At 44.0% G+C, this 25,438-nt stretch overlaps 1 protein-coding gene across 4 annotated transcripts in view; it reads right to left on the bottom strand.

The window, feature by feature from the left end:
• The window catches only part of CA5B (carbonic anhydrase 5B), a 52,614-nt gene that overhangs the window by 13,037 nt on the left and 14,139 nt on the right, over positions 1–25,438 (bottom strand). For 2 of the 4 annotated variants that reach the window (XM_049873391.1, XM_049873393.1), the window contains 3 exons: positions 21,987–22,181; positions 14,904–15,101; positions 1,627–1,745 (listed from right to left, as the gene is read on the bottom strand). In XM_049873391.1, coding sequence (XP_049729348.1) covers positions 1,627–1,745; positions 14,904–15,101; positions 21,987–22,128 — 459 coding nt within the window. In that variant the 5' untranslated portion in view covers positions 22,129–22,181. Of the gene's footprint in view, positions 1–1,626; positions 1,746–14,903; positions 15,102–21,986; positions 22,182–23,207; positions 23,464–25,438 lie in introns of all 4 variants that reach the window. The other 2 variants (XM_049873392.1, XM_049873390.1) reach the window with 2 other exon arrangements.

Genomic DNA, 25,438 nt, shown 5'->3' on the forward strand with positions numbered 1-25,438 from the left:
GTCTTACATACTTTGGACATGTTGTCAGGAAGCATCAGTCCCTGGAGAAGGACATCATGCTTGGCAGAGTACAGGGTCAGCGGAAAAGAGGAAGACCTCAACAAGGTGGACTGACACAGTGGCTGCAACAATGAGCTCAAGCATAACAACGACTGTAAGGATGGCGCAGGACTGGGCAGTGTTTCGTTCTGTTGTGCGTAGGGTCACTGTGAGTCGGAACTGACTTGAGGGCACCTAACAACGACAACAACAAAGGGACTTATCTGGGGACAAAATGGAAGAACACTTATAGAGCCAAGTGAGTTACATTTCCGCGGCAGATCAACATTTGTCCATTTCCATTCGGATTTGCCTGAACTACTAATATTCAAAACCATTTGCATCAAAAGGAGATGTTTATATTCAGAGAAACAGATTCTCCCTACGGGAATCAGACAGGAGTTGGAGACAAAGTTCTTCTTTGAGGGATAACCACTTAAAATGTGTTTTTTTTTTATATTTAACATTTAAAAGTAAATTAGAAAAAAAAAGCTGTAAGAAGAAATTCTGTTTCATCACGCATTCCTTATATTTCTCTACAAATGATTCCTCATCCAGCGTTCATGAACTTTCTTTACAGCATCGCCTTTAACCCAGCCACCCAAGTGAGAAACCTCAAGGTCACTGTTAACTTTGCCTTCCCCTCTCCCAAGTTCGGTGGTTTTTATTCCAGCAATGCTTTTTAAATTTTGCTTTTTCTCTCCATTTCTATTGCTCTGCCTTCACTGAGCCTCCCACCATCTCCTTCTCAGACTGATCTGACTTTGTGGCCCTGAACTATATTGCCTGGGTTCTTACTTTCTGCTTTAATTTCAGTCCAGCTCAGAATTCTGTTTCACGATTTTCCGGTTCAGTTTGGCCACATTATTCAACATGAGGGAAGCTGTTGTTTTTATAAGTCTAAGCTGGGTGGAAGAAGCCCTGGTGGCACAGTGGTTAAGCGCTTGGCTGCTAACTGAAAGGTCTGTGGTTGGAACCCACCAGCGGCTCCACGGGAGAAAAGACCTGGCAATCTGCTCCTGTAAAGATTTACCAAAAAACAAACCCACTGGCGTCTAGTTCATTCCAACTCATAGCGACTCTATAGCATAAAGTAGAACTGCCCCATAGGGTTTCCAAGGCTGTTATAATCTTTACAGAAGCCATACCTTTCTCCTCCAGAGCAGCTGGTGTGTTCAAACCGCCGAACTTCTGGTTAGCAGCCGAGCACTTTAACCACTGCACCACCATAGCTCCTTCCCCCTAAAGACACAGCCTAGTAAACCCTGTGGGGCAGTTCTACTCTGTCCTATAGGGTCGCTACGAGTCAGAATCGACTCAACGGCACACAACAACAACAACAAGCTGAGTGGCATAAGTTGAAGAATGCCATCAGTGTCACTGAATTATACATGTAGCAACTGTTGCATTGGTGTGTGTTTTGTTGTGTATATTTTCACCACAATTAAAAAAAGAAAAGTGAGCCCTGCGAGTACTCTTGAGCCCTTACAGGAATCACCCGGTTCTTACCAATAATGCTTAAAACCAGAAGCCTTAGAACAATCCCACTCCTCCAGAGTTGTCACTGTCCCCAGGCATCTGACATACCTCCGCCGGGTAGCATTTGCTGTCCACGGTGTGCTCGGAGCCCCAGGTGTTGATGGCCCCCCAGTGAAAATGGAACTGCTTCAACCTGTAGTTATGTTCCAGGGGTCCTCCCTTGATCACTGAAATGACACATCCGGCAATTCAGGGAACGGTCACTCATGCTGTGGGGAGTGGGGGACAGGCTGCATCTGTGGGGGGACCCCCTGAGCTGCCTTTAAGTGGAACATCCCGTTACGTACAAGTGTTTATAAAATTGCTCTCCGTGCAGTTAACACATGTATAAGGGTGAGATCTGCACCCCGAATGGTGCCAAGATTTAACTCCACACCAAGCGACATATAATTGTTAAGGCCAATCCTTGAGTTGTGCTTACATTCTACATTAAAGTATGCAATAAAACACAAATATTTACTTGATAATTTACTTTTTTTATATTTAGAATATTTTTTACATTCATAATATTTTATGTTTTTATATTTACTTGGTAATTTTTGAACATACTAGTGCTTCTTTCCCTTTGATTGAAATGTAATAGGGAATTTGCAAGTCAAAAATGATCACCCATCTCCCCTGGACGGTGTGAACAATGTGAGTTGCCCCAGCTTCGGCACCGTTCCACACTTTGTTGGATGATAAACACCTTTTGTTTCGACTTGATTTTTCTGGGACTGGTGAAATCAATACATTACAGGCAAGAGATTTGGAGAAGACAAGATTTTAAAGTCACCCTTTCTCAGGCTTTGGGTTGGGTTATTTGTTCGTTTGGCGTATTTACTCTTTAGCTTTTCCATCTCTTCAGACCTCTGTGGCGTCTATCTGAATGTTATCAGACCAATACCACAACACAGAAATCATTCATCTGACCGTCTTAATCACCTCCAGAGTGTTCTGCATCATTAGTTCAATTTTATGGACACAGATGATCGACTGCAGCGACTCCAGGGAACAAATGTACTGGCTAATTCACACACGGGTCTGTTATATACTTTGCCGCTTTTGAAAACATTTTACATAATTTCCTCTTTCTTTATTTTTATTGTGCTTTAAGTGAAAGTTTACAAACCAAGTCAGTCTAATACAAAAATTTATATACACCTTGCTATATACTCCTAGTTGCTCTCCCCTAATGAGATGGTACACTCCTCTCCACCCTCTATTTTCATGTCCATTCAGCCAGCTTCTGACCTCCTCTGCCTTCTCATCTCCCCTCCAGACAGGAGCTACCCACATAGTCTCATGTGTCTACTTGAACCAAGAAGCTCACTCCTCACCAGTATTATTTTCTATCCCATAGTCCAGTCCACTCTCTGTCTGAAAAGTTGGCTTTGGGAATGGTTCCTGTCTTGGGCTTACAGAAGGTCTGGGGACCATGTCCTCCAGAGTCCTCCTAGCCTTGGTCAGACCATCAAGTCTGGTCCTTTTACCAGAATTTGAGGTCGGCATCCCACTGCTCTCCTGCTCCGTCAGGGGTTCTCTGTTGTCTTCTCTGTCAGGGCAGTCATCAGTTATAGCCAGGGACCATCTAGTTCTTCTGGCCTCAGGCTGATGTAGTCTCTGGTTTATGTGGCCAATTCTGTCTCTTGGGCTCATACTTACCTTGTGTCTTTGCTGTTCTTCATTCCCCCTTGCTCCAGGTGGGCTGAGACTAATTGATGCATCTTAGATGGCCACTTGCTAGCATTTAAGACCCCAGGCGCCACTCTCCAAAGTGGGATGCAGAATGTTTTCTTAATAGATTTTATTATGCCAATTGACTTAGATGTCTCCTGAAACCATGGTCCCCAAAGCCCCGCCTCTGCTACACATGCTGGCCTTCGAAGCATTCAGTTTATTCAGGAAACCTCTTTGCTTTTGGATAAGTCCAGTTGTGCTGACCCCTCCTGTATTGTGTGTTGTCTTTCCCTTCACCTAAAATAGTTTTTCTCTACTATCTAATTAGTGAATACCCCTCTCCCTCCCTCCCTCCTCGCTCTCGTAACCATCAAAGAATATTTTCTTCTCTATTTAAACTATTTCCTGAGTTCTTATAATAGTGGTCTCATACAGCATTTGTCCTTTTGCAACTGACTAATTTCACTCAGCATAATGCCTTCCAGATTCTTCCATGTTATGAAATGTTTCACAGATTCATCACTGTTCTTTATCGATGCATAGTATTCCATTGTGTGAATATACCGTAATTTATTTATCCATTCATCCATTGATGGGCACCTTGGTTGCTTCCATCTTTTTGCTATTGTAAACAGTGCTGCAATAAACATGGGTGTGCATATATCTGTTTGTGTAAAGGCTCTTATTTCTCTAGGACATATTCCAAGGAGTGGGATTGCTGGATCGTATGGTAGTTCTATTTCTAACTTTTTAAGGAAGCGCCACATTGATTTCCAAAGTGGTTGTACCATTTGACATTCCCATTAGCAGTGTAGAAGTGTTCCAATCTCTCCACAGCCTCTCCAACATTTATTATTTTGTGTTTTTTGGATTAATACCAGCCTTGTTGGAGTGAGATGAAATCTCATTGTAGTTTTGATTTGCATTTCTCTAATGGCTAATGGTCATGAACATTTCCTCATATATCTGTTAGCTACCTGAATGTCTCCTTTAGTGAAGTGTCTGTTCGTGTCTTTTGCCCATTTTTTAATTGGGTTGTCTTTTTGCAGTTGAGTTTTTGCAGTATCATGTAGATTTTAGAGATCAGATGCTGATTGGAAATGTCATAGCTAAAATTTTTTTCCCAGTCTGTAGGTAGTCTTTTTACTCTTTTGGTAAAGTCTTTGGATGACCATAGGTGTTTGATTGTTAGGAGCTCCCAGTTATCTAGTTTTTCTCCTGCACTGTTAGCAATGTTTTATATACTGTTTATGCCATGTATTAGGGCTCTTAGCATTGTCCCTGTTTTTTCTTCCATGATCTTTATTGTTTTAGATTTTATATTTAGGTCTTTGACCCATTTTGAGTTCATTTTTGTGCATGGTGCGAGGTATGGGTCTTGTTTCAGTTTTTTGCAGATGGATATCCAGTTATGCCAGCACCATTTGTTAAAAAGACTGTCTTTTCCCCATTTAACTGTTTTGGGGCCTTTGTCAAATATCAGCTGCTCATATGTGGATGGATTTATGTCTGGATTCTCAATTCTGTTCCATTGGTCTATGTATCTGTTGTTGTACCAGTACCAGGCTGTTTTGACTACTGTGACGGTATAATAGGTTCTAAAATCAGGTAGCATGAGGCCTCCCGATTTGTTTAATTTCCTCTTTAAAAAAAAAAAAAAGAGGAAGAAGGGATTTTGTAAGAGGTGAGTGAAGAGACCAATGACCACTTCCCTTTGGGGGCAGGGGAGGTGCAGAGAGCAATACCACGTGACTCCATATATCACTACAATGATGGAGGACTGTACCAGAGTATGCTGAAACAAAAATAAAATGATATCTTCCAAAACTTGGTTTCCTATGCCAGCTCCATGTTGCAAGTATAATTTTGGCAAATATTCAGTCCAATCTGTTGAACCAAACTGAAGTTCAGGTCCTGAGTAACACGACAAGGGCCGAGGAGAGCAGTCGGCTTTTCCCTCCTGGCCCTCAGCACAACACTGGGCCCTCACCAGGCGTCTCCTCCAGTGAGGACATGTAGGGCCAGCAGGAGAAGTCACCGATAGGTGGGGGAGTGGGTGGGGAGCAGGAATGGTCTACGGGGGGTGTTTTGATTCACCCACACAGTGCCGATTTACACAATACAAAACAAAATTTGTAAGCAGTTGCCAACATTTAAAGCTGGACAATTGCACATAAAAATCCAGATTCCCAAACTGAATTATAAAGGGGCCAATCTGGCCCTGTTTGGCATACTCCTCCTGGGTAACAACTGGCGGGGCAGGAGAAATAGCCGTCCTCATCAGTTCTAAATGGTCTCCCACTGCTGGGCTCCTTAGACCCTCTCAGCTGCGCTCCCTGGCCTACAGGCACATCTGCATTTGTGATCCCTGGGAGAGAAGAGGTTAGAGGCCCAGGCATCTGATGCTTGCACTTGCTGGCTGGGAAAATCATTAAGTCCCTACTATGCGCTGGGCACTCTACCCTTATAAACTGCCTGTAGTGGAAAGGTGAAACAAGGAGGTATTCTACTGTATATTGTGGTTAAGGGCATGTACTTTGCAGGAAAAGGGTCTCAGTTTGACTTAATTGGCTGTGTGTCATTAGCTATGCGTGCTGGCAGCTTCTAAGGGGGCTTCCACCATCTCTCCTGCCTCCTGGTAGTCACACCCCTGTGTAATCCCTGCCCCTGAGTGAGGGCTGGACCCAATGACTTGCTTTTCAGGGCAAAAGTGATGAGATGTCACCTTCAAGAGTGGGTTATAATCACTCTAAATGGAGAGAGCCTGAAAGCATTTCCCTTGAGAACGGGAACTAGACAAGGATGCCCTTTATCACCGCTCTTATTCAACATTGTGCTAGAAGTCCTAGCCAGAGCAATTAGGCTAGACAAAGAAATAAAGGGCATCCGGATTGGCAAGGAGGAAGTAAAATTATCTCTATTTGCAGATGACATGATCTTATACACAGAAAACCCTAAGGAATCCTCCAGAAAACTACTGAAACTAATAGAAGAGTTTGGCAGAGTCTCAGGTTATAAGATAAACACACAAAAATCACTTGGATTCCTCTACATCAACAAAAAGAACATCGAAGAGGAAATAACCAAATCAATACCATTCACAGTAGCCCCCAAGAAGATAAAATACTTAGAAATAAATCTTACCAAAGATGTAAAAGACCTATATAAAGAAAACTACAAACCACTACTACAAGAAATTAAAAAGGACATACTTAAGTGGAAAAACATACCCTGCTCATGGATAGGAAGACTTAACATAGTAAAAATGTCTATTCTACCAAAAGCCATCTATACATACAATGTACTTCCGATCCAAATTCCAATGTCATTTTTTAATGTGATAGAGAAACAAATCACCAACTTCATATGGAAGGGAAAGAGGCCTCGGATAAGCAAAGCATTACTGAAAAAGAAGAAGAAAGTGGGAGGCCTCACTCTACCTGATTTCAGAACCTATTATACAGCCACAGTAGTCAAAACAGCCTGGTACTGGTACAACAACAGACACGTAGACCAGTGGAACAGAATTGAGAACCCAGATATAAATCCAACCACATATGAGCAGCTGATATTTGACAAAGGCCCAGTGTCAGTTAATTGGGGAAAAGATAGTCTTTTGAACAAATGGTGCTGGCATAACTGGATATCCATTTCCAAAAAAATGAAACAGGACCCATACCTCACACCATGCACAAAAACTAACTCCAAGTGGATCAAAGACCTAAACATAAAGACTAAAGCAATAAAGATCATGGAAGAAAAAATAGGGACAACCCTAGGAGCCCTAATACAAGGCATAAACAGAATACAAAACATTACCAAAAAGGACGAAGAGAAACCAGATAACTGGGAGCTCCTAAAAATCAAACACCTATGCTCATCTAAAGGCTTCTCCAAAAGAGTAAAAAGACCACCTACAGACTGGGAAAGAATTTTCAGCTATGACATGTCCGACCAGTGCCTGATCTCTAAAATCTATATGATTCTGTCAAAACTCAACCACAAAAACACAAACAACCCAATCAAGAAGTGAGCAAAGGATATGAACACACACTTCACTAAAGAAGATACTCAGGCAGCTAACAGATACATGAGAAAATGCTCTCGATCATTAGCCATTAGAGAAATGCAAATTAAAACTACGATGAGATTCCATCTCATTCCAACAAGGCTGGCATTAATCCAAAAAACACAAAATAATAAATGTTGGAGAGGCTGCGGAGAGACTGGAACTGTTATACACTGCTGGTGGGAATGTAAAATGGTACAACCACTTTGGAAATCTATTTGGCGTTATCTTCAACAGTTAGAAATAGAACTACCATACAACCCAGAAATCCCACTCCTCGGAATATACCCTAGAGAAATAAGAGCCTTCACACAAACAGATATATGCACACCCATGTTTATTGCAGCACTGTTTACAATAGCAAAAAGCTGGAAGCAACCAAGGTGTCCATCAACGGATGAATGGGTAAATAAATTGTGGTATATTCACACAATGGAATACTACGCGTCGATAAAGAACAGTGACGAATCTGTGAAACATTTCATAACATGGAGGAACCTGGAAGGCATTATGCTGAGCGAAATGAGTCAGAGGCAAAAGGACAAATATTGTATAAGACCACTATTATAAGATCTTGAGAAATAGTATAAACTGAGAAGAACACATACTTTTGTGGTTACGAGGCGGGGAGGGAGGGAGGGTGGGAGAGGGTTTTTTACTGATTAATTAGTAGATAAGAACTGCTTTAGGTGAAGGGAAGGACAATACTCAATACATGGAAGGTCAGCTCAACTGGACTGGACCAAAAGCAAAGAAGTTTCCGGGATAAACTAAATACTTCAAAGGTCAGCGGAGCAAGGGCGGGGATTTGGGGACTATGGCTTAAGGGGACTTCTAAGTCAATTGGCAAAATAATTCTATTATGAAAACATTCTGCATCCCACTTTGAAATGTGGCGTCTGGGGTCTTAAATGCTAACAAGCGGCCATCTAAGATGCATCAATTGGTCTCAACCCACCTGGATCAAAGGAGAATGAAGAACACCAAGGTCACACGATAACTAAGAGCCCAAGAGACAGAAAGGGCCACGTGAACCAGAGACTTACATCATCCTGAGACCAGAAGAACTAGATGGTGCCCGGCTACAACTGATGACTGCCCTGGCAGGGAGCACATCAGAGAACCCCTGAGGGAGCAGGAGATCAGTGGGATGCAGACCCGAAATTCTCACAAAAAGACCATACTTAATGGTCTGACTGAGACTAGAGGAATCCCGGCGGTCATGGTCCCCAAACCTTCTGTTGGCCCAGGACAGGAACAATTCCCGAAGACAACTCAGCAGACATGAAAGGGACTGGACAGTGGGTAGGAGAGAGATGCTGATGAAGAGTGAGCTAACGATATCAGGTGGACACTTGAGACTGTGTTGGCATCTCCTGTCTGGAGGGGGGATGGGAGGATAGAGAGCGTTGGAAGCTGGCAAAATCGTCACGAAAGGAGAGACTGGAAGGGCTGACTCATTAGTGGGAGAGCAAGTGGGAGAACGAGTAAGGAGTATATAAGCTTATATGTCACAGTCTGACTTGATTTGTAAACGTTCACTTGAAGCTCAATAAAAGTTAATAAAAAAAAAGAGTGGGTTATAAAAAGACTGTGGCTTCCATCTTGCCTGCCCACTCTGGCTCTCCTCGCTTGCTCACTCTGATGAAGCCAGCTATCATGTTGTGAACCACTCTGTGGGAAGGCCCACATGGCAATGAACTCACGGGTGGCCTCTGACCAACGGCCATCGAGGAACTAAGACCCTGAGAGAAACTGAATCCTGCCACCAGCCACATGAGTGAGTTTGGAAGCAGATTCTTCCCCAGTCGAGCCTTGAGATGAGATCCCAACTCCAGCTGACATCTTTTTTTTTTAAACAATGAACAGTTCGTTACTTTCATCTTATGAATTTCATGAAACAGAGTATCCAAAGAAGGAAACTTTAAAAATGGAACAGAACTGGTATCCTCTGGGTAGAGAAAAACAGCTTTTTTCTTTCTTCTACCAGAGCAGCTGTCCACATTCAGGTGGACACTGTGAATGAATATGCGCCTGTGTTCAAGAAGTCCTATAAAGCAATGGTTATTGACAGCATCTTGAGAGTGGGGGCAGTGGATGCAGACTGCTCCCCCCAGTTCAGCCAGATTTGCAGCTACGAAGTCATCACTCCAGATGTGGCACTTACTGTTGACAAAGATGGTAAAAACAGAGGGGCATGTTTTCCCCAGCCAGGGCTAACGATCTCACAGTCCCTCCCAAGCCCATAAGATCTAAGCCCAAATTGATATACAAGAGACTTTGTAGCACTTCAGTGAACCCTGGCGATTACAGACCTGACTTGGTGTCTGTTTGTTTCACATTTAGGTTTTCACTCTGCCCCCAACACTGGCTGACACCTTGATCACAGTCCTAGGAGAGACCCTGACCCAGCAAAGCTGTGCCCAGAATCCCAGCCTCTGAGCGTGGTCTGCAAAGCCCTCCACAAGTTGGCTCCTGCCTACCTCTGGGCTTGCTCTTTTTCCACTTTCATCTTGGACTTTACACGTAGTAATACCTAATGCGAGCATCACACCGCCACCTCTGCGTGGGCTGCCCAGATATCACTTCCACCGAGAAGCCATCTCCCACCAGGTCCCATGTGCATACCTCCATCAGAGCACTTCACACTCTGCATTAGCGCCATCTCTCCAAAGGTCTTCTTCCCCACTACACTATAAGCTCCTTAAGACAGGAATGATTCCTATTTCTCTTTCTATTCTGAGCAGCTGGCACAGGGTCTGGCACTTAGTAGGTCTTCAATGAAATAAGGAACTAAGGAAATAAACTGTAAAGGTTCTGTCCAGTTTGTTAATTGCGATGTTACTAGTAACCTCAGCAAGAGGAGGAAATGGGTGAGGCAGGGTGGGGGTGATGGGTGGAGAGGGGGAAGTACCATTTATCAAGAAAACTGGGTGGTGAAGGGAGACAGTAGGTAGTAAAACAGAGAGCTGAACAGTCATAAGATATATCCAATAAATAGAAACCAAACCAAACCCGCTGCCATTGAGTTGAGTCTGACTCGTAGCGACCCCTATAGAACAAAGCAGAACTGGCCCATGGGTTTCCAAGGCTGTAAATCTTTACGGAAATGGACTGCCACATCTTTCTCCCAAAGAGTCACTGGTGGGTTCAAATCACCAACCTTTTGGCTAGAGCCCAAGTGCTTTAACCACTGTGTCACCAGGTGTCATGGACTGAACTATGTCCCCCCCAAAAAACGTAACAACTTGGTTAAGCCATGATTCCCAGTATTGTGTGATTGTCCTCCATTTTGTGATTGTAATTTTATGTTAAAGAGGATTCGGGTGGGATTGTAACACCCTTACCAGGTCACATCCCTGATCCAATGTAAAGGGAATGTCCCTGGGGTGTGGCCCGAACCACCTTTTATCTCTCAAGAGATAAAAAGAAAGGGAAGCAAGCAGAGAGTTGGGGGCCTCATACCACCAAGAAAGCAGTGCCGGGAGCAGAGCATGTCCTTTGGACCTGGGGTCCCTGCACCTGAGAAACTCCTCGACCGGGGGAAGATTGAGGACAAGGACCTTCCTCCAGAGTCGACAGAGACAGAAAGCCTTCCCCTGGAGTGGACGCCTTGAATTTGGCCTTTTAGCCTCCTTTACCGTGAGGAAATAAATTTCTCTTTGTTAAAGCCATTCACTTGTGGTATTTCTGTTACAGCGGCACTAGATGACTAAGACACCAGGGCTCCGTCCGATAAATACAGATTTAACTACTTGAGGTTGTTCATATTTTGTTCCTTATGTGCTCTCAGATGAGAAAAGATTTAACTTGTATAAATTAGATAACAAACAGAAAACACCTGGCATGGAGTGTGAATTTTAGTAAGCAATCTACTTAATGTTCACTTCCTTCTTTTGCTTTTAGGTATAGAGGTGAAGGAGCTAGCAAAGAAGGGGTGATGAAGAGAATGGTGAGCCACAGGACCTTACAAACAAAAGTAAATGCAGGAAACGGGGACCAGGGATCTTTCCGGGGTGATGGAAATGTTCTAAATTAGATAGTGGTGATGGCTGTACACCTCCGTAAGTTCACTAACAATCACTGAATTGTTTTAAAAAAAAGAAAGTAAATGTAGGACTAAAAATTGGGAAAGAGAACTCCAAATGCTCGTGAAAGCATTCTTATCAGGTTTATTGGCATAAAATTATAAAATAAGTGAAGCAAGATGGGGCAGAAGGCACCCTTCATAGGACACCAGTTGGGCTCACACCTCCTCCTCTTTAATGCCTTCCGACATCACTCATAAGTGTAATTTCACAGCAGGTGACAGAGTCACAGGGATCCTACATGGAACTCAGCCCGTAGAAAATTTTAGTGCCCTCCCCCAGAACATTTTGTACCTCTCACATGCACTCAAGGAACCCTGGTGGTGCTGTGGTTAAAGCCTTGGCTGCTAACCAAAAGGTCCGTGGTTTGAATCCACCAGCTGCTCTGAGGAAGAAAGATGTGGCAGTCTGCTTCCGTAAAGATTACAGCTTTGGAAACCCCATGGGGCAGTTCTATAGGGTTGCTATGAGTCAGAATGGATGCAACAGCAATGGGTTTGGTTTTGGTTTTCATACACACTCGTCAAATCAATAACTGTAGCAGAGGGTGGTGGTACGAGATGATCACATACCTTCGCTAATAATCCTTTTAATTCTTTAAGGTCAGTCACGTTGGCCCCTCTTTCATTCCTGATTTTATTAATTTGAAGTCTTCTCTCTTGTTTTTTTCTTGGTCCACCTAGCTAAAGGTCTGTCAATTTTGATGGTCTTTTCAAAGAACCAACTTTTGATTTCATTGATTTCTGCTCTATTCTTTATTACATCCTTCCTTCTGCTTGCTTTGGGTTTAGTCCGCTCTTTCTCTTTCTAACGTCTTAATGTGGAAACCTAGGTTACTGACTTGAGAAATTTCCTCTTTTCTAATATAGGCATTTTCATCTATAAATCTCCCTCTAAGCGCTATGCTAGCTGCATCTCAAAAGGTTTGGTATGTTTGGTTTTGGTCAGATCCTGTCCCTGCCCCGTTTTCCTGCAATTTTTCCCTAGTTCTTTGTAAAGGACACCGTGGCAGCATTTTCTAGTTTTCTTTTTTTAATCTCATTTTGAAATTTACAGATATTGATAGTTGTTAGAGTCTTATTTTTTCTAGAATTGTTTCTCGTCTTTCTGCACTTCTAGGATATCTTTGTTTTCTTTTACCTTTTCTTTAGTCTTTATGTTCATTCACTCTGTCTTCCTCTGGGAATGCTATTGATTAATCTGCAACAGCCTGGAGAAATAGCAGGGAAGAATAAGCAGGAAATAGGAGGTGATCACTGAAATGTGGTGAGAGAGAGAGAGAAAATTAGGTGCTTGTTAGAGAATGATGATATTTCAAAGAAAATAACTATTAAAGCATAACGAAAAGCGGCTATCAGTTTTGGTCTTGCAAAAAAAAAAGTGGAAAATTAACAATGCCTCTACAACTTTTCTTGCATATTTTGTAAAAACAGTATGAAAGTGACTCACCTAAGGAAAGAAGATCAAGAAATGATTTAGTCAGTTGGCTGCGGAGGTATCTAAAGAGCGAGTATGAGCAAAAGACAGGTCTTTGTTTTCCATGCAATACTGGCAGTGCAAACGGATGGATAAGAATTCTTGGATCTACAGTTCAAGAGAATAAGAGATGACTGAAAAATAAAACAAACAGCTATTTGCACTGAATGATCTTAGAATTAATTCACTTGGTTAAGAAATCCATTAAACGACTCTCTAAGATGGATCAATGAAGCCATGATAAGTTGGCAACAGTGACTAGTCACAGACTCCTGATAGTTCCTAGACTGTCAAGGGCATCAGAAGGCTGACCAACACCTAAGATGCTCAGGAGAAAGGAAAGAAGGTGGCTGGGGATCAAGCTGGGGTGGGGGCTTGAAAAGATTGTTATGTGTTCAGAATGAGAGCATGAGAGTTGGTGCTCTGTAGATCAGGTCAGCCCATTAGTTCAGGTCAGGCAGACATGTAGAGCTCCCCTTAGTGTAAGAGGGTTGTCTGGGACAAAGGAATATGGCTTGCTGTTTGGAAGAATTCTGGGACCCTTATAGATAATGCAATATTAAAAACCTGTTGCCATCAAGTCGATTCTGACTCACAGCGACCCTCTAGGACAGAGGAGAACTGTCCCATAGGGTTTCCAAGGAGTGGCTGGTAAATTTGAACTGCCAACCTTTTGGTTAGCAGCCGTAGCTCTTAACCACTGTGCCACCAGGGCTCCAGTGCAATATTATGGGCCTCCAATTGAGAGGGGCACAATCTGGGGTCTTGGAGAAGCTAAGAAAGATGTCAGTGAATCTGGGAGGAAAAAGAGGAATTCCTTCTTAGTTGGAGATGTATAATAAGATGCTCAGGGTTTTGGAGCCATGTCATGCCTCTGACCCACTAGATGCTAGAAGCAACCCTCTCCCACCTCTCCTCGGTTGTGACAACCAAAAATGCCTCCAGATGTTTCCAAGTGTCCAGCAGGGGATGTGCGGGGGAGGAGGTGGGAAATGAGGTTGGCAAAATTGCCCCTGGTTGAGATGCACGATTTTAAATAATAATTACTTCAGGCTTATTAGGACTATTTGATACCATCAAATTCAGTAAAAAAAAAAAAAAAAGAAAGAAACCTGTATAGAATTAATCACATTCTGCCTTCAACAGACTCCAAGAATTTCCTTGAAATTTTGGAATTATCCAGATTAGTTTTTATCTGGGTAGGTTCAAAGAAGAAGATTCAAAAGAAATCTAAGACGTGAATTTGAAAATCTCTTTTAAACTGTGCTCCTTTTAAAATAGATAACATCATTCAACAAAGAGATCATAGTTGCCATTTTTCTAAAATACAGTGAAACCTGTGAGAGCTGGAACAAGTTGGGACTGCCTTGTTTTTCCAGGTCTTGCAGGTTTCCAGCCTTGGACAGGATGCAGTCTTACCACTTAACTATCGCTCTCTATGAGTGGGAAATATTTGAGTTTTCCTTCACTGACAGATCTCCGCCTTATACAGGTTCCAGGTTTTGCAGGTTTTACTGCACAACTAGTCTTAGCTAGTTGTTAAAGCCCGTACCCTTATGCACACACGGAAATACTTTCTGCCCCATTTCAAATGCATTGCAATCTTATCAGCTAAAACTGATTAAATGGTATTACTATTTGATATAGAGGTTACTTGTAAAGTCAGCAAGCAGAGGAAAATTAGCACGTTCCACACACAAACACAATGTCTGGCAAAGCTTTAATTCCATACCCTATTTACTAAGCAGTGATAGACTCTATATATAGAAATGTGTGTATTAATTAATTTACTCACCCGATTAAGTATAAATAATAATGTTAATTATTTACTTTTTTCATTGACTAATTATTAAAATACTACCTATCCTAGTAGAAGGAAGCATGCATGAGAACTAGAAAGGATATTTTTCATACATTCAAAAAGAAAGTCCAATGGGTTGCATGCCCTTGCTAACAAACGAGGTCAATTAACACCATGGAGGTAGCCTAATGTGTCCTTTAACTCCAGAGTGGACCCCAGATCTTGCTCTCACCTGATTTGTCTGTAGAATCTTCAAATTCCACGAGGAAAGAGTACCCGTTATTCCAGACGTGGAGGCAGGTGGCTGGATCATAAGAGATGGTGAGAGGTTTTAGGCTGGGATCGTAAACACTGTCCCTCCACCGGATATTGATTGGCGACTGTCGATCACCCCCAGGAACCAGGTCCATGCTCTCCCAGAGCGGATGCACTAGGAGAAAGTAGACCGGGGGTTACCATCAAGACTGTCCACTACCAGGTACCACACATTGAGGCAATTCCCCTTGTGGAGAACTTGCCAAAGAAACTCCAAGTGTTAGAAATCAGCCGCTTTGGGGCTTCCTCAATTGACTAAAGCAGAGGAAAAAGAAACCTCAAAATGTCAGAGAAGCAGCAGTCTCCTGTCTCGTAAAGCCAAACGTCTCAGTTTGTCATACTGATTTCACTACATCAAGAGCCATCCAGTCCTGGGACACCAGTAAAAATGCGTGGAGGAAATTCTCATAAAAAGACCAGACTTAATGGTCTGACTGAGACTAGAGGAATCCCGGTGGTCATGGTCCCCAAACCTTCTGTTGGCCCAGGACAGGAACCATTCCCGAAGACAACTCATCAGACATGGAAGGGACTGGACAATGGGTTGGAGAGAGATGCTGACGAAGAGCGAGCTACTTGTATCAGGTGGACACTTGAGACTCTGTTGGCATCTCCTGTCTGGAGGGGAGATAGGAGGGTAGAGAGGGTTAGAAACTGGCAAAATTGTCACGAAAGGATAGACTGGAAGGGCTGACTCATTAGGGGGAGAGTAAGTGGGAGTATGGAGTAAGGTGTATATAAGCTTATATGTGACAGACTGACTTGATTTGTAAACTTTCACTTAAAGCACAATAAAAATTATTTTAAAACGTGTGGAGGTTAGTACCATGTGGAAATAGGGTATTCGGAAATGAGTTCTTTTTCGCTATTGAGAATTATCTGGGCCCCACTCCCCAAAACTAGTTTGAGATACAAATTAATTTAATAGTCAAGAACAGACTTGTTTGCAACAAAGGGAATGAGGGAAGAAGTTTTGGAAAGTAAACATTCAACAAGGTATCATATGTGTTTTGTTGGCTGGCTAGTAGAAATAAAGGCTCGCGTACCCTGCATCCTGTAGAAGGCTTATCCCATGTAAATGCAATGTTGTGTTGAGTTCCCCTGTTACGTCAGCAAACTAGGAGAATGAGGCAACCATCCTGAAAATCTGGGTAGAATACAAGCATTGCTAAGGTCCCTCAAGTCCTCAGCTTGTTGTCCTTCTCAGGTGCCACTGAGTCAGCTCCGACTCAGGGTGACATTATGGATAACAGAATGAAATGCTGCCCAGTCCTGCGCCATCCTCACAGTCGTTCCTATGTTTATTGCAGCCACTTTATCAATCCGTGTTACATACTAAGGAGCATACACACATACCCGCAAGCACGGCTCATACCACTGACCCTAATTTCCTCTACCGTCAAGCATGTGCTCTTTGTCTGTGGTGAGTCTTTGATAAAATCAGCACATTCCATGATGGCTGAGGTGGACCTGCTGAAATATCTGTACATGATGACTAGAACTCACGTATATGAAGTTTGGGGTTGTCCAGTTCTCTGCCCTACAGAAGCCACACAGATGGGTAGAACAAAGACCAAAGACCCTCAGTTTCACGCCCCACTGCTAAGAAAGAGTCTAAGGATTTGACAAAGTGACAAGGTAACTCCTACCTAGTCAACTCCCCCCTGGATGGCAGGATCCCTCTCCCATTTTCATAAAGAACACGAACCTGTCTCTGGTTTACTCTTACATAGGAGACCTTCCTCTTCCCTTAGTAGTTTCCCAAAGCTGGAAGTTCAAAATCTTGGCCTTGTAGTTTTGGGAAAGGGGCTCCCACAATATTGATATGGAGCTCTCCCAGGAGTGCCTAGGCTGGTTTTTCTCAATCAAGGGTGCTTATGCCTCCCAGGGGACATTTGGCAATGTCCGGAGACAGTTTTGGTCATCACAAATGAGGGAAGATGCTACTGACATCTAGTGGGTAGAGGCCAGGGATGCTGCTAAACATCCTACAATGCACAGGACAGCCCCCACCACAAAGAACTATGTGACCCAGAATGTCAGTAGTGCCAAGGTTGAGAAACTCTAGTCTAGAGCTAAAAACTATACCCAAACTCAGAGTATTCTTGTTTTTCTATTTCTTCATGGAACGCAGTACCTTCCTATCTCTGGAGTGATCTGAACCCAACGTTTTAATTTTTCTTTTTTCAATATTAAAAAACTTGTTCCTTAGAGAAAAACAAGAACTTTCCGTTTTAGAAACCTAAAATGGAAAATGCATTTGGACCAGTATCATACTTTCATATTATGATGTGATTAGAGTACAAATTCCCTGAGGGCAGGATCATATCTTTCTCCCTTTTTGTTGCCCTGTAGTGCCTTATTCAATATATGCACTTTAATTGGTTGATTATCCAATTGTTATTGCTGGGAAAAAAGCTCTATTTGCCTCAAATTACGTTATATTTTTAAACTTCTAGAAAGCCCTAGAAAGGTGCTGATTCAGCTTTAAAGTTGTATGGCACAGAGTGGGCTTCCAGGTGTCTCCTCCTCTGAGATACTCAGGATACACCTGATGATTTCAACATTCACACCCTTCAGGACCAATTCATGAGGGTCTCCGGTGAGTACCAGGGAAGAACTGAAACATGGTTCCTCCTCACCCTGGAAATGGACTCGCCTCTCAAGCCTATGCAAACACAGCCAAGATAAGGGCCTTTTCATTCAACTGCTCCTTCAGGGACCATAATGCTTCCATCAAGTTATATCTTCAAGTTTACAAGTTCAGCTTCCAGAAGGCTTTCTTTCTCCGCATCCACCTCCTCCTTTTAGAACACAGACCATTCCACCAGTGGCCTTGTTCACCGTCCCTTTGGTAAGGCCACCTGTCTGACAGTGGCGTGTTTTGCTTTTGGTAAACTCTGACTTTTGTTCTCCCCTCCTCTCCTCCTCCTCCAGTTTAATAAAATAGAGATTAAAATGATTTACTGGTACTTGCTCATACTTCCCCTCAAAATAGGAAGATGATTAAGTGTTCTGAAAACAGAGCCTTCATTTTAAGGTTTTTCTTATATGTAGAAAATGAAATAAACAGAGATCGTAATTATATCAACCCATAGTTTAAGTGGGGGCCCCTGCATGGCAAACAGTTGAAGCTCGGCTGCTAACCAAAAGGTAGAAGGTTTGAGTCCACCCAGAGGCACCCCAGAAGAAAGGCCTGGTGATCTACTTCTGAAAAAGCAGCCACTGAAAACCCTATGGAACACAGATCTGCTCTGACACATGGGGCTGCCGTGGGTCAGAGACAAGTCTACGGCAATGGGGGTGGGGTGCTGGTGGTGGTGGTGATAATTTAAGTCAGCAAATCACACATCACTAAAAGGTGTCACTAATCCCTTGCTGATGAGCAACAAAAACACCTTTAGATTCCACGGGGAAGATGTTCTTGGTTCTATTTCTTATTTGTATAACTAGTCCTGGCTTTGGTTATTTTGTGTTTGTACTACTATTTCTCCAGCCTTGGGGCATGTCCCTCTGTCAGCTCTTCAAACGTGGAAAGCTGCTTCTGGCCTGAGCCCCTTGGTTTCTGCTCCTCCTCTGCCTGAATGCAGCTTCCCCTCCCTCAGTTCAGGGGCTAGCTCCCTGGTATCTTTAGGTCTCTGGGCTGCTTTGTTCTCACTTCCTCAGCAAGATTTTTTCTGACCACTTCAGAGATAAGTCTTGAAATATTCTTTTTGACGAAGAACGTGACTCCATTCCTCTTCAATTTGTCATTCCCAGCCTAGTAGACCATATGATTGTCTGATTCAAAACGGCCAATACCAGTCCATTTCAGGTCACTAATGCCTAAGATATCGATCTTTATGTGGTCCATTTCATTTTTTGATGACTTCCAATTTTCCTAGATTCATACTTTGTACATTCCATGTTCAGATTATTAATGGATCTTTGCAGCTGTTTCTTCTCATTTTGAGCCATGCCACATCAGTATTTGAAGGTTCCAAAAGCTTGACTCCATCCATGTCATTAAGGTTGACTCTAGTTTGAGGAGGCAGCTCTCCCCGGGTCATATTTTGAGTACCTTCCAACCTGAGGGGGCTCATCTTCTGGCACTATAGCAGACAATGTTCTGCTGCTATTCATAGGGTTTTCACTGGTCAATTTTTTTTAGAAGTAGATGGCCAGGTCTTTCTTTCTTCCTAGTTTGTCTTAGTCTGAAAGCCCTGCTGAAACTTGTCCACCATGAGTGACCCTGCTGGTCTTTGAAATACTGGTGGCATAGCTTCTAGCCTCAGAGCAACACGCAAGCCACCACAGTACAACAAACTGACAGACATGTGGTCTATAGGCTCATTTTATCCTGTGCCTTGCCCTGAACTCTCCCTTTTCTTGTAATGTCCTATTTCCTTATGTAACAAAAGACCATCTTTGTGGTCTTAGCGCAGTGAAGGGATACACAGAGACCCTCCTCCCTGTGACTGTGGGAGGATGATCACAGCATCACCTTGTCAGAGCCAGCGGGCTGTAGAAGGCACATGGATGCTGAGCCTAGTTCATCAGAGCAGCCGCATCCGATTATCAGCCAGAAAACTGAACGTGTTGCTGTCCAGTCAATTCCGACTCATAGCAACCCTACAGGACAGAATAGAACTGCCCTATAGGGTTTCCAAGGCTGTAGTGAAATGGTGCTTGCTGAATTTGCTATGACCTCCAATCGTCCTTTAATCCTTATTCTGCTTTACCTCATCTGAAAAATGTCTTGGAAGAAGTCCAGCCAGAATGTTCCCTAGAAGCAAGGATGGCAAGACTGTGTCTTATATACTTTGGACATGTTGTCAGGAGGAATCAGTCCCTGGAGAAGGATACCATGCTTGGTAAAATAGAGGGTCAGCGGAAAAGAGAGAGACCCTTAATGAGGTGGACTGACAGTGGCTGCAACCATGGGCTCAAGCATAGCAACAATCGTGAGGATGGCGCAGGACCGGGCAATGTTTCGTTCTGTGGTACATAGGGTCGCTGTGAGTCGGAACTGACTCGACGGCACCTAACAACAACATCTGAAAAATAGTCCAACTGACAAATCTTAGGGAGGCACGGAGCCTGTGGTGATGATAAAGATGCTGCTGATGATAAGAACGATCGGGGCCGGAAGTAGCTGCCAACGTGGTATCTTTTCTAATCATCAACATCTTTGGGAAGAACTGTGGTCACAGGTGTACATTGGGCCTTGGCTTGGAGTAGTGAGCGTCCAGAAACAATGAGTACTGTCTGTACAATTAAACAGATGAGGGGCGTGGACTGTCTGAGATCAGAGGGCCATAGCAATGAAGATGAGAATATTCTTCCAGGTGAAAACATGTAGAGACGGTGCATATGCCAAAAGCAAATTCAAATGGTGACTGTCATCTACTTTTCTAAGTGCCTTACAAAACAATAGGTCATGTGATGTGGAAAATTAATCAAGTAGAAGGCCCACTTCCCCCAGCCATTACTTTTTGTTTTTTGTCAATACTAAAAAGAACAAAACGATCCTAAAGACACAAGGGTGTTTGTTTTATTTTAGATCTCTAGCTTTTAACTTTCTGTAAAAACAAAACAAAACAAAAAACGTTAGTGATTAGATAACTATGAGTAATTTTTTCCATTTTCAGCCTTGGACCACAATGTGCCAGTGTCAGACCGAGCCAAAAAGGGTCAGGATGTGGGCATGCCCATAGGAAACCACACCCAGCAACTAGAAATTTGTTATGACCTGGGCCAGTTTTTAAAGAGGACACAGTCAATGCTGGAGGAAATAAAATAAACTTAGAATAAAAATAGAGAGAGAGAGCAGTTTCAAGCCCTTAAATTTAGCCAGATTAGCAATATTAACAAATTCCATTTCTTACGTGCTTATGGAATTAAAAGAATAAACACAAAGAGAAAAAGTTGAGAAACCTAGACTCTTGAAGATAGCCAACATTTGAAAACGCTATATCATTTTTTTTAAAAAGGGGAAAATATGAAAAAATTCCTCTTTAAAAGATATACTTAGCCATTTAATTAAACTCCTCTCCCCACCAACACACATTATCTAGCCCTGCCCCCATCATCTCAGTGGTTCTTAACCAGAGCGACTGTGTCCTCCCACAGCTAATCTGGCAATGTCTGGCTCAGCCGCTAACCAAAAAAGGTCTGCAGTTCGAATCCACCAGCCGCTCCTTGGAAACCCTATGGGGCAGTTCTACTCCGTCCTAAACGGTCGTTATAAGTCAGAATCTGGACAGCAATGGGTTTGGTTTGGTTTGGGGAGATATTTTTGTTTTGTTTTTTTTTTTTATAGCTTGGGGTGTGGTGGAGTGCTGCTGGCATCTAGTAAACAGAAGCCAGGGATCCTGCTCAACACCCTACAGTGCACGTGACAGCCTCGGTAAAAAAGAATGACCCAGCCCTAATACCAATAGTGCAGCAGTGGAAAAACCTGCATCCCCGGATGAGGGCTGTAACGTGTATTTCCATAACATACCAGGTAAGACCATTTGCCGCCTTGCTTGCTTGTCTGTGTTTGTAGTGGAGCACACACTTGCAAGCTGGTAGCTACAAATAACTCTGCAATTTTTAACTACGGGACCGAATATTCCCAAGCTTGAAGCTACTGAACTACTCGCAAATATTAATGGGTAATATCCAGACACTTGGGCTTCACGTGAAAAATTCGCAGTCTGTGGTTCAACCTTAATAAAAAAAAATTGCCACCTCTTAGACATAATAAAGAACAGGCTCCCAGCATTTCAAAATCAAGGTCTCCCGCGTCCTGTCTCTGCATGTCATCAATTTAACATTTTACAATTGCTCAAGAATGGAACTTTCCACACTGAATTTTAAGAGCGAAATAAACAATCGGTTAGTCACACAATTCTTAAGCCCTATTTTTTAAAATCAGGCACAGGCATACCAATGACATCCACCCTACGAATCCGTCAGACACGTGATCTTCGTTAAACAGCAAGCTTTTTCTTTCTAGAAGGGAGCGCATACTCACAGGCTCGGTTCTGGGTTTTGTAAGTGCAGGTGTAGAGGCTGCAGGGCCGCCTTGAAGCGGGCCTGGGGACCCGGATCCTTGTCCACGGCATTGTGCGGGGAAATGCTTGACAAAGGAGCCGAAGGCTAGTTATCAGCACCATCTTTAGCTTGCAATCTTGATCAGTGTCCAAATAACTTGCAAGAACCTAACACCCTAGTGACAGAAGGGCAGAGAAGAAAAAGCTGAAAACCACCGAGATTTAAGATCATGTGGCCACCCCTAAGTAGGAGGACAACATTCAGACTATTAGAACACGCCCTGGGGAGGGAGACTGCCCCAAAGGAGAGTTAATCTGCTATTCACTCTTGCTCCTCAAACTCACTGGTGACCCAGAGGAAGGCAGGGCCCAGGAGGACTGACTCAAGCTCTCTGCCTTTCCCTTGGGGCTGACAAACATTAGAGGGCCAGGGAAAGGCTTCTCTTTATGAACAAGAACTAAGACTGTTTAGAGGACGGTTTCTTAACATTTTTTTAAAAAGTGGACTTGCGGAAACTCTACTTAGTTGTCTCGCCTGTAGGAAGAAAACAAAGATTAAGCTCCCTCCAGGCACTCTGAGTCAAAATAATAGGCCTGCTTCTAGGTTGCACTGAAAAAGCCAGATACATCCTGCCAAAATAGTTATGGGTGGGTCTGGAATCTGAGTTTAAACATTATCTGTGACTCTTGGCCAGCTTTAGGTGTCACGCCATGTCCCTGGAACCTGGGAAAGTGGAGAAGGTAATCCTGACTTAATCTACAGGTAGGTTCACTCTGAGTACACACTCCGACTTCGCCTAGACACCTGCACCTCCCACAGTTCACAGAGGGTCGCAGCACACACTGCTTCCCCACACCCACTGCTGCGTTGTGAAATCATGGTCATGTTAGCTGAGACCCATAGCCTCCCCCTATCCATATTGCTCCATCCATTTTCCCTGCAAACTCCTGTCCTTGTACCATTTCAACAAATAAGTTACGAAATGAAAAAAAGAAAAAATTTTTTTCTTGATTACACATCACTGCAACTCTAGATGTCAAACAGTTTAGGGTGATTGCTTGGGATGCATTCAGACAGCTGGTTGGGGACACCCTCTGAGCAACCAGGAGCATGCCTGGCTGCAGGACCACGTAACCCACACCATGACCCAGCCCTCCCGAGCTTCCAGCCTCCTGTCCATGTCCCCGCTGCCTCCTCTCACCAGCCACGTGGACTTCACTTCTTCCAAGTCCCAAAGGTCCACCAGGCTCAGGGCTTGTGCAGATATTCTTCCGTCCCCAGGGCCCCTCTCCTTTCACCTGTGCCTGGTTAATCCTACCCACCCTGCATCCGAGTTGCTGTTGTTCACTTCGGTCCAGCCACTGTGTTAGGCGCTGCGATGCAAAGCTGGACAAGCCCATAGGAAGGAATAAGTTCTGATACCTGCTACAATGTGGATGGACTTTGAGAACATGATGCTGAGTGAAAGAAGTCAGACACAAAAAAACACATACTGCGTGATTGCAAATCCATGGAGAGAAAGTAGACTAGTGTTTGTTTACAGTTGTGGGAAAGGAGAATGGGGGAACTGGGACTGACTGCTGACAGGTATGGGGTTTCCCTTGGGGCTCATGGAAATGTTCTGGAACTAGATAGAGGAGGTGGCTGTACAACGCTGTGAATGTGCTAAATGCCACCGAACCATACCCTTTAAAATGGTGAATCTTATGTTGTGTGAATTAAAAAAAAAGATGAACAAGGCATGATCCCTACCTTCCAGGTGCTTAATTTCTCCTCTGAGGAGCCTGCTGAAGCTCACACATCTTATGGGAAGGAAGCACACCCCAAACCCATTCACACCAGAGTGGTAGTGCGACCTCAGACTTGGCCTTCTCCTGCCACAAGGAGCGCTCTGGTCAGTTTGGAGCCCTGCTTAAGCAGTGGTTAAGAGCTCAGCTGTTAACCAAAAGGTTGACAGTTCAAATCCACCGGCCCCTCCTTGTGAGACAGGGACAGAGGCTGGACAACCTCAAGGTGGGAATAACTGGCCCGTTGATCTGGGACTCTATCCTGGGGGTGGTGTTACAAGATAACCCACACATGCAGCCCAGGTGGCACAAAGCTTTGCATATTTCTCTTGCAAGTTGTTTTTCAGGACTCCACCATAGGGGGTGGTGTCACAAAAAGGCCCACATCCTGGACCCTGACCCATGCAGTTCTCCATATCCTACAAGCTGTTTTCCAAAGATGAACAGAATCAGAGGATCCCTGGGACATGCGCCGTGAAAATGGGTGCCAAGTGGCTACCGAGACTGCGCAGTAGTGACGTAACACTGTCCAAACTGACTCCACCTTGGACCCCAGATGCACACGCACCTCATTTCTTTAACCCCTCTACTTCTCAGCAAGACCCGCCTTCCCCCCCCCCAAAAGCAGTGAATAAAACATAACATCCTTCCCACCTAAAACCCCTTATAAACTCCAGAAAAACCTCCGTTCGGAGAGAGACTGGAGGCTAGCGTAGGTGGAAGCCCCTCTCCGTCTCTCCCTCACGAGCCTTTTACTTTCTTTCTGTCACTAATAAACCTTTGTTCCTGTGGAACCTCTGAGCCTCTCCTGGTCATTCTTGGTTGGTAGAAGGCAAGAACCTAGGCAGTGCTTAGTCCCAAGCTGGGAAGCCTTGCCTTGCAACACTTGGAAACCCTATGGGGCAGTTTTTCCTGTCCTATAGGGTTGCTATGAGTTGAAATCGATGGCAACGGGTTTGGTTTGGTTTTAGTCGGGGGGAGGAAGGCACAAAAGGAGACACTGAGGGGGCGCTAAAGACATTTTTCACTTACCTATCTGACCTTTATTAGTTCTTATCTTTGTAAGAAGGGCATAGAATACATAAAGCCACATGACGATCCTGAGGGAGGCTGCACAAGGAGGCAAGCATTCTGGTTCCACCCTCTCTCCCTTCAGGTACTTCCCGGCCGTCAGTTAGCTGGGCGTTAGCTCCTCCCCCCTGTGCTGCTGCCCGGGAGCCGGCTACATGGGAGCTAGAGGGAGAAGCTGCACCCATGTGGTCAGAGACTCAGTCCTGCCCGGCTAGGGCGTGTCCAATGAAAGCAGAAGCACCATCAGTTCGCATTACTGCACTCCAAGGCATCACTCACAAACTGCCTGTCAGCAAGCCGTCTGCCTGGACAGTCACTGGAAAATGAAGCACAGCAGGCCAGGAGCCAGCCTTCTGGCTCCGTCCTGGGCTCCCTTGCAGGCTTGGCTTTGCTCATACAGGGCCCGACTCGGGGACGCATGTCCCCATTCCAGGGGCCTGGCAGGAAGTTCGAATCTTGGGGCTCCCTACCTCCTTGCCTGGTTGCCCACCTGGGGTCTTTAGGCCAGGGACACAAAGTATGTTTGTATTTCCAGGTTTTAAATTCTCAGAGCTAAAATCACACCTGTTTAATT

This window comes from Elephas maximus, chromosome X, assembly GCF_024166365.1.
Source record: "Elephas maximus indicus isolate mEleMax1 chromosome X, mEleMax1 primary haplotype, whole genome shotgun sequence".
In the NCBI taxonomy this organism is placed as follows: Eukaryota; Metazoa; Chordata; class Mammalia; order Proboscidea; family Elephantidae; genus Elephas; species Elephas maximus.